General features: G+C 31.2%; 1 protein-coding gene across 1 annotated transcript; it reads right to left on the reverse strand.

Moving 5' to 3' along the window:
• Positions 1 to 666: 666 nt before the first annotated feature.
• On the reverse strand, positions 667 to 8,857 carry LOC112803976 (uncharacterized). The gene is made up of 5 exons (XM_025847420.1): positions 8,423 to 8,857; positions 2,776 to 2,874; positions 1,968 to 2,181; positions 1,608 to 1,868; positions 667 to 1,508 (listed from the first exon to the last, which is right to left on the reverse strand). Exons 1-5 carry the CDS (start codon positions 8,855 to 8,857, stop codon positions 667 to 669), a joined length of 1,851 nt encoding a protein of 616 aa, XP_025703205.1.
• Between the last annotated feature and the right edge of the window lie 905 nt (positions 8,858 to 9,762).

Below are 9,762 nucleotides of genomic sequence, written 5' to 3' on the forward strand. Positions count from 1 at the left end.
ATAAAAGCATACCTAAATCATTTAAAGGTGATTGAAGAGACATATTTGCTAGATCATTTCGTAAAGATCAACTTCTTCAGGAGTTAAAAAATGTGGTGAATCTTCCAATATCCATTCCGAATGATTCTCAAATGCATCAAGACAAATTGGATGATAAACTTGCTTTCTCATTTGATCTTCCAATATACTTCGTCACTCTTGTGGTGATTAAAATTTTAAAATAATACTTTCAACTTAAAATAATAAAAAAAGTACCTTTGTTGTAACCTTAAGTTGTAATGAACATATACAAGATCATTAATTTTTGATGCTCTAACCGCTTCCTCTTCTTTGAGTGAATGTGTTAAAAAATACTCCAATTACTCTCACAACCTGAAGAATTACAAGTTTGGCTTAAAATACGAATCATCAACTTTTTGCAAATTTGGCGCTCCATAACCATAAGATTTCCACCATTGATCTTAACATAAAAAACAAAAAAATAATTTATCACAATCATAAATACATCACAATCATAAAAGACCAAAATTTATGAATAAATTCACCTGGCATAACAGTGCTTCGTTCACGGGTTGCAGACAGTCTTCCAAAATCTTGTTAAGCATTCTTAAAGATCCTCATCTCACTTGTCAGCTTAGAATTCAAATTAGGATCACCATAAGCATATTAGTCAATGACATCCAACAAGCCAGAAGTCGTTTGCTTGTGCTTTTCAAATTCTTCAGCATTAAATCGAAAAGCTCGATTTAACCAATAACCAGCGGCATGAAGATTTTTCTTAAGTTGTGCATTCCAACGGGTTTCTAAAATCTTCAAATAAGGATCAACAACCTTCTTTCTTTTTTGAAACCTCTTCACCATTTCTTCTTTAGCCTTATAAATTGCTTGATAAAGAAAACCCATGGCAGCTCTGTCTTTATTATCCACAATACGTAAAACACGAACAAGTGGTTCAGTAAGTTTAACAATATCAGTGCATTGACTCCAAAATTCAGAATTCAAGACTTGATCCACAAATATCTTAGCTTTGGCTTCTTTGGAATAAGTTGAGCTTGTCCATTCTTTAGAGGTCACCATAGCTCTCAAAGGATCCTTTTGAGCCAAAATACTTTGCAAAGCAATGAAAATAGTGGCAAATTGAGTTGGAGCCGGATGAAGTATTTTTCGCCTACCTGTAAACTTTCTCATCAAGAACAGCGGATAGCAATGATTATAGATATACTTGGTGATTATTGAAGCTTGTGATACAATTTCACTCACTTCTTGTAACTTCCCAATATCTTGAAACATCAGATTAACAGAATGAGATACACAAGGAGACCAATACAATTTAGGAAACTCAGCTTCCAACAACTTTCCCGCAGCAACATAGTTTGCAGCATTCTCCGTTACAATATGCACAACATTCTCAAGACCAACAAACAATACAACATCCCTAAACAACTTAAACAAAACATCAGCAGTTTTTGAGACATTAAAAGCATCAACTGACTTTAGAAAAATAGTTCCTTTAGGACAATAAACTAAAAAATTAATCAAAGTACGCCTACAACGATCAGTTCATCCATCGGCCATAATAGTACATCTAGTTTGTTTCCAAATCTCACGATAACCATCAATTATTTTCCTCACATCCTCAACTAATTTACTCAACAAATACCCACAGACTCTTGGATAATTTGGCCCTTTATACCCTGCACCCATGCTTGCAATAGCATCAATCATTGGCTGATAATAAGCTGAATTAACTGCATTAAATGGAACAAAGGCATCCATCATCCATTTTGCAACAGCAATATCACAATTCTCCACAATTTCTTTGCTTTGAAGAACATTTTTGATAGTTGGTTGAGCTTTGGGTGTTGTTGCTGATGGAAAATAGGATTGTAATCCTTTGACTTATTTTCCTTTTCTAGAGCTAGGTGCTGGAACTCCGGATTTTTGTTATTGTTGCTGCATCTCATTACGTTCGATCTCGTCAAATTCTCTTTCAACTTCATCACAAGCATTATAACTTTCTGCATATTGTTCTTGAGTTTTTCTTTTCTTGCTTCGAAGCTCTTCAATGCTTTGATGGAATCGGTGTCTCACTACAGCTGGCACCTTTCGACATGACTCAATATCTCCTCCTTTTCCAGCCAAATGAAGCTTAAACCGATGAATTCCTCCACCCCTAATAAGCTTCTCACAATATATGCATAACAGAATGGTTTTTCCAGATTCCACAACTTGTTTACAATGACCCCCATACAGGATCAGTTTTTGCTCTATTATTATTTTTTTAGGTTCCAATTGATGCATCAGGAGTTGATCCTTGTTCTTGCGAAGATGGTGTATTTGCAGAAGCCATTCTAAAACAATATGGAGTAGCAAAAGTATAAAACAACAGTAACCCTAAATTCCCTATTTCTTATTCCCTATTCAGCAAGACAACATTATTCATAACAACTTCATAATTTCAAGTTTTAACAAACAGCTATTTTAACAACAGAAATTTCACCTATTCATCCTAGAAATTTCAAGTTTTCATAACAGAACAGAACAACATAACAACATTATTGATAACAACTTCATAATTTCAAATTTTAACAAGCAGTTATTTCAACAATAGAAATTTCACCTATTCATCCTAGAAAATTCAAGTTTTCATAACATAACAGAACAACAGAACAACATAACAACATTATTCATAAATCATAACAGCTTCATAATTTCAAGTTTTCAATAAGCATTAGAAGAACAGAGTAGAACAGAGGAGAACAATATTCAACTAACCTGTTTGACAGAGTAGACAGCAGAGGACGAAGACGATGGCGGTGGCGCGGCGGCAGCGACTACAAATATGAGAGACGGGGATGAAGGTGAGACGAAGCACTGAAGCAGAGTCACGGTTCTATTCTATTCCTTGAGACTTCAGGTCGCGGTGAGGTCTTCTAAGATGAGACGAAGAAGACGACGATGGACAGCGAACGACGGTGACGCGGTGAGTGACGTCGCAATGTGAGGAGGTGAGGGAGGGTTAGCCGTTGTGGATTTGTGGTTATTGGTTAGGGAATTAGGGTTGGGGACTTGGGGAAACAGGAATTTGGGGGGGGGGTTATTCCTTCGAACTTCAAGTCTCTTTTTCTTTTTTTTTTTAACCAAAACGACGTCGTTTTGGCAAGTGAATAAAAAAAAAGCCTTCTAAACGGGCCGGTTGAACAAAAACCACTGATTCTCTAATTTTTATCAGAATTGGTTGGTTTAAACCAGTTCTCAACGATTCTATTCTTTATTCGGTCATATTCATTAACCGGATCAGTCAAGAATCTGGTTTATTGATTTTTCGATCGAACTGGCCGATTCGATCCGATTCTTACAACTATATTTAAAATTGTGACTATAGAATAAATTTTGGATACAGCTTTAAACATAATTATAAAGTAGGCTAATATCACCATTTAAAATCGTAACCACAAAGCAAGCTAAAATCACGGTTTAAAATCGTAGTCTAAAATATTTGATAGAAAAAATGACAATCGAGATAAAAAGAAAAAAGAAAAAACCTGTAACCTTAGACTAAAAACTGTGGCAATGGATAAAAAATATTACATTGCAATAATTAAACTAATATATATAGCGATCATAAAGGGTCACCTGGCCTTTTATTCACTCAAAGGGCATATTTTGATACAATCCTTTGGCCTAAGTCCACCTTCAAATAATCGAAGTCATGCTAATTATTATATAACACGATAGTCATTATCATTGATCAAACATAGTATATCTGCAGCGAATTAATTAGGCGTGTTTCTTAATGTATCATAATATCGTATCGAATAAATGTTCACATTGGTCCCAAAAAAATTTAGATAGAATATTTTAGTTTTTAATAAATTTTTTATTTTTTAGAAATTTTTAATAATTATTTTTATTGGATATTTGATCTTTTTATTATTTTAAAGAGAAATTAATTTATCTTATAATAATATTTTTTCGAATCAAATTATCTTTTAATAAAATTTATTATTAAAATTTATTAGAGAATTATTTATTCAATACACATATTAAAATTTTAATTAAAAGCAAAAAAGAGACTAATATATCTAATAAAAATAATTCTTAAAAATTTTAGGATATAAAATTTGTTAAAAATTAAAATATCTATTCTAAAAAAATTTTGGGACTCATTTGAGTATAAATACATTTTTTTTTTCATTCCAAAATTCTAAAAACTAAACTAGTCATTAAATTGTAAAGTTACTAAGTTAGATGTTCAAAAATTTAAAGATTCGCCTTGTGTTGATAGATCAGGATTGGAACCGGAATGCTCATCTTGGTTAGTTAGGGATTTCCAAATTCCTATCTTTCTTTATTATAAAGCAGTGTAGTGCCTGAAATGTCATGGATCGCTGGACCAGCTATTTAACCTTTTATTTTTGATCTCTTGTCTTTCTAGCAAAAGAATTGAATTTCGTCTACAAATATCAAAGTATGTTCTCATGAATCATTAACTAAAAATCTCATAAGAAAAGAAGAAAAAGCTTTTGATTTACTGTCTTTCTTCCATTTAAGTCAGTAAGTGGATCGAGAAACTACCGCCTAAGGGTGCTCATAGAGCGGGTTTCCGTTTGCCTAAGATCCTATTATGAGATTGGAAGAAAGTAGAATAACATTCTAGGACCAACGACCAACTGTAGGTTTAAGGTCCAATGGGTAAGTAATTAACCACTGAACATTAAACATACAGTGGACACTCCTGATTGAAGACCATTCGCAGCAATAATATATATGCCAACGATGAATTCCGATCTGAGACGGATTAATTTTTAGTCTGTCGAATTAGGAGATACCGTGAATAACAAAAATTTTTTTTAATTCAATTGAGATTTAATCCGAATTAAATCAGATATAATAAAATAATATATTCATGTATCAAATATATATCTTTTAAAAAATAGTTAAAAACTTTTTATATTTCATTACAGTCCAACTACACATCCAAGTATTTTTGTAACTAAGTCTAATCAAGTATGCCTAAACTCGACAAAAAACACTTTCATTACAAGTACACACGCGCGTTTCAATAACGCTTCTTCGTCTTCATCTTCGTCTTCGTTTTCATCTTCATCTCTCCGTTCTTCCTTCTTCTTCTTTGTTTTCCTCTTTCTTTGTCTTCGTATTCCTTCTTCTTCTTCTTTTTCGCGTTCTTCCTTCTTCTTCTTCGTCTTCCTCCTTCTTCTTTTTTGCGTTCCTTCTTCTTCGCGTGTTTTCTCTCAATCGTCATTCTTTTATTATTGTTGTTGTTGTTGCGTTTTTTCTTTTTCTCCTTTTAATTGAGGTTCATTTGTACCTAAAAATGAACTGAATTTGGTTCAGATTTGGTGAATACTTAATAGTAGTATCAAGTGAACCTAACTCAATTCACAAATGAACCAAATTCGGTTTAGATTTGAACAAAAAGTTATAAACATTCAATCAGCAAGAAAAACACATTTCAATTCATTTCTGCATGCAAATGAACTCAATTAAACTAAAAAATGAACCGAATTTCTTAAGAAATAATAGATTTGGTAAATACTTGAAAATAGTATCAAGTGAAACTAACTCAATTCACAAATGAACCGAATTTGGTTCAAATTTGAACAAAAGTAATAAACATTCAATCAGCAAGAAAGCACATTTCAATTCATTTCTGCATTCAAATGAACTCAATTAAACTAAGAAATGAACCGAATTTCTTAAGGAATAACAGATTTGGTGAATACTTAAAAGTAGTATCAAGTGAACCTAACTCAATTCACAAATGAACCGAATTCGATTCAGATTTGAAAAAACAGTTAAAAAATTACATAAAGAATAAAAAATTTGGTCAATACTTATCTGCAGCATTAAGTGAAGCTCAATTAACGGATAAATGAACTGAAATAAACTAAGAAATGAATCGAAATTATTTAATGATGGCATCAGAAAAAATCAGAACTAATAAAGATGTTAGCAAAATGTTGGTGTTATTGGTGTTATGACAACGAAAAAGAAAAAAAAAAAGAAAAATACGCAACGATGGGGAATAAGAAGGAGGAGGAGGATGAGGAGGAAGAAGAAGAACCTGTGTGTGCGAATTTGGAAGAAGAAAAAGAAAAACCTGCGCAAATTTGGAAGAAGAAAAAAAGAAGAAAAAGGAGAAAAAAAAAAAATGATAAAGAGAAGGAGAAGGAAGCAAAGAAGGAAAAATTGAAGAAGAAGGACAAGGAGATGCGTTATTTAAAAAATTGTTATAACAATTTAGTTAAACTTAATTAAATATTTTACTTAAATATAAAATTTTATTTATTTTATTATTTTAAATCGATTAACCGTTAAAAAGAGTCACATGATTCCATCAATTAATAAATTTTTTTTCAGTTCTTTATTCAATTCGTTGCCAATTAATTTTTTTTATCTGAATCAGACCGATTTAATAATCAATTTTTAATTAATCCGATTGTACTGATTTGTTCGATTTGATGCACCAATTAATGACTCAATAATCGAACTCCATCTATAAAAGACTACCGAGTCAAAGCTGACTTGTTAAACCAATACTGAGTTTATAGTAGAACACATCTTCTTTATATTTTCTCTTATTTTTAATTATTACGAGTTATAATTGAGAGATATATGAATATGACATATATATTATATAGAAAAGATTTTATAGATAAATTATGATAATATTTTAATATTTTATTAATATTAAATATAGATTAATTTTTTTGTTAATGTTTTCAATTTTTTTAATTATATAAAAAATTTTAAATAACTGTTTGTTATTAATAAATAATAATATATATTGTTTTTAATGAATTTGATTCATCTAAATTTTAAATTTTATTTTAAAAAATAAAGTGTGATCTCTCACTATTTATTTTATAGGTGAGATAAAAAAATATAAAAAAAATCAAAACTAAAAAATTACACTTAATTACTTTTTTAAATAAAAATTTAAAATTTAAAAGATTTAAATTTGTTTTTAATATAATTTTATAAATATAAACAAAGAATAAAATTAGACACATTAATAAGTATTTAGTTATATTAAAGTATACCCAAAAAATATTTTAATTTTATTTAAAATATAATTGAACACAAATACCAAATGAGTGTCATATTCAGGATATATCTTGAGACTTAGACACATTAATTTAACAATGTTCTTGCTTCAAAGAGAGGAATGAGTAAATAAAATACTAATAACAAGGCATACTTTAGAGCACTAAATCTAATGTAATCTTGGAATTATTTTTTTAGTTGCATTTCGTTGACTTTCGGTATATGCCTTTTTTCGGCATCTCATTTCCCATTTCATAGAGTTTATGTTACATTCATAAGATCCGTCCATATGCCTGCCCTGTTACATGATTGAAATCGCTTATGATTAATTAATCGTTACTCCTTTTAATTTGTTCCAAAATAATTATTTAGAATGGGACTATTGGTACTCCAAATTATATATCTATTTATGATAGATACTCTCGTGATAACATTTTTACGTGAAGATAGCATTATGAACCATTAGATAAGTTGATAAAGTTGATTAAATATGATTTATAATGTCATTTTTATAATAAGGAAGAAGGGACAAAAGTACACCTGAAAGTTCATACACTGGACAATAATACACTTTAATCGTTTAATAAGTCATGCGTGCACAGTTGTCATACACTCCGGTGGACAAAATCACCATTCCGGCCATCAGCGTGTGGCGTGGTTAGTTTAAGTGGACAGGTGGCTCTATTTTATCCTTGCTGGCACGTTCACAGTGAGTGACTTGGGTATTTAGTGCCAACTCAAAAATTATAATTTATTTTAATGATTAATTAAAATAAACCATTCCTTCTCTTTTATCTTCAGAAAGAAGATGCTATGTGTTGAAACCCTAACACCTTAACCAATAACTAAGAATATGGACTCACTCTAGAAAAAATCGAGCTCTTTATCCCTAAATTATGGCAGCGCTGTTGGTGGCGGATCTTCGTTGTTGAAGAACAAGAAGAAGAAGAAGAAGTTTGAGTACAACAATGGCAAGTATTTGCACAGAATTGAAGCTGTGGTACTCAAGTCTGGAATAGAGTGAAATCCAGACAGATCCTTGTGAGTATTTTGTTTAGCTGGACGAAGTAGAAGGAAAAACAAGAAATGTGGGGATAGAGGTTGTATCTGAAGAAAGGCTATTGAAACAATCATACCAGAAGATGAATGAGCTTACAGAGTGTGCCATCGAATTGAAAGAAGATGTGCAACAGTTACAAAAGACAGTTAATACGATTAAGGGTGAAATAAAGTGTATTAAAAATATGGTTGTGGGCATTTGTTTAGGGTTGAGTTTTTGAGCATTATTAATCACCTAACCTTGTATTGAAGTTTCTATCAATCAGAAAATTTGTTGATTTCTGTGGATTACAAGTGGTGTTGATGAATGAAGAGTATCAATTTTCTTTGCAGTTTGCAATGCCAAACGAACCCTTCTTCCCCAATTTGGAAGCTTGCTATTATTGCTCTGGATTTTGGACAAGATATCAATCTCGTTATCAACCTCATTGTTGCTGATGATGAACTCTGGTGCAGATGCAAAGGAAGAAGAAGAAACCATTACAGCTTTATAGACATAACCATGGCTTCCTTTGCCGAAGAGCTTGCGCTCTGAGAAGCTATTGGTGGCAGCTTCAAGGTCACTGTAATGAAAGTGTTGGATCTTGATGGGTTTTTCTTTTTCTTTGTTGTTCTGTTTTTTTGAAGTGGTGGCGGTAGAAGAAGAAGAAAAAGAAGGTGATAGTGTGAGAGAATTGGAGGTTGAAACTGCGGATTCAGCCCTGTAAGAGAAATTGAGGTACACCATCAATCAAAGTTTCAAGCTTTTGGTGTGAATCAATGAAGGGGTGGAAGAGAAAGAAGATGTTAGGGTTTCACCCTTAATTTTGCCTGATTAATCATTAAAATAAATTAATTTTTTTGAGTTGGCACTAAATGCCCAGGTCACTCACTGTGAACGTGCCAGCAAGGATAAAATAGAGCCACATGTCCACTCAAACTAACCACGCCATACGTTGATAGCCGGAATGGTGATTTTGTCCACCGGAATGTATAATTACTGTGCACGCATGACTCATTAAACGATTCAAGTGTATTACTGTCCAGCGTATGAACTTTCAGGTGTACTTTTGTCCCTTCTTCCTTATAATAAAAAGATGTCATTATGTGAGTATTCTTCTCTACATATACCTATGTTGTACGGATTCTGATATGGACACGAAACATAATATAATACGGGACATGTCAACACGCAAATTTTAAAATCTTATTAGGTACGAAAACACGCATATATATAAAATATAAAGTATCTTTTAGATAAATCGTAATGATATTTTGATATTTTATTATTTTTAAAATATAAATTAAGTTTTTAATTATTTATAATGTCTTATTTTAATTATATAAAGTATTTAAAATATTTTTTATTTTAATAAATAATAATATATATTATTTCTAAATTTATTTTAAGAATACATGTTAAAAATAAGATTGGATATGCTGACACGTGATGGTATTTAGGTGTGTCCAAACGTGTCTGAAAAAAATTTATTTTTTATTAAGACACAATTAAACACAACAGGTACGCATATCAAACGAGTGTCGATAAATATCATGTCCAAAATATGTTTGATACGCAAACACAGTAGCTTAACAAAATATCCGTATTTTATAAATCTATACTTTATAGTTTATATTAGTAACTACAAAATA

This window comes from Arachis hypogaea, chromosome 5 (genome assembly GCF_003086295.3).
Source record: "Arachis hypogaea cultivar Tifrunner chromosome 5, arahy.Tifrunner.gnm2.J5K5, whole genome shotgun sequence".
Lineage (NCBI taxonomy): Eukaryota > Viridiplantae > Streptophyta > Magnoliopsida > Fabales > Fabaceae > Arachis > Arachis hypogaea.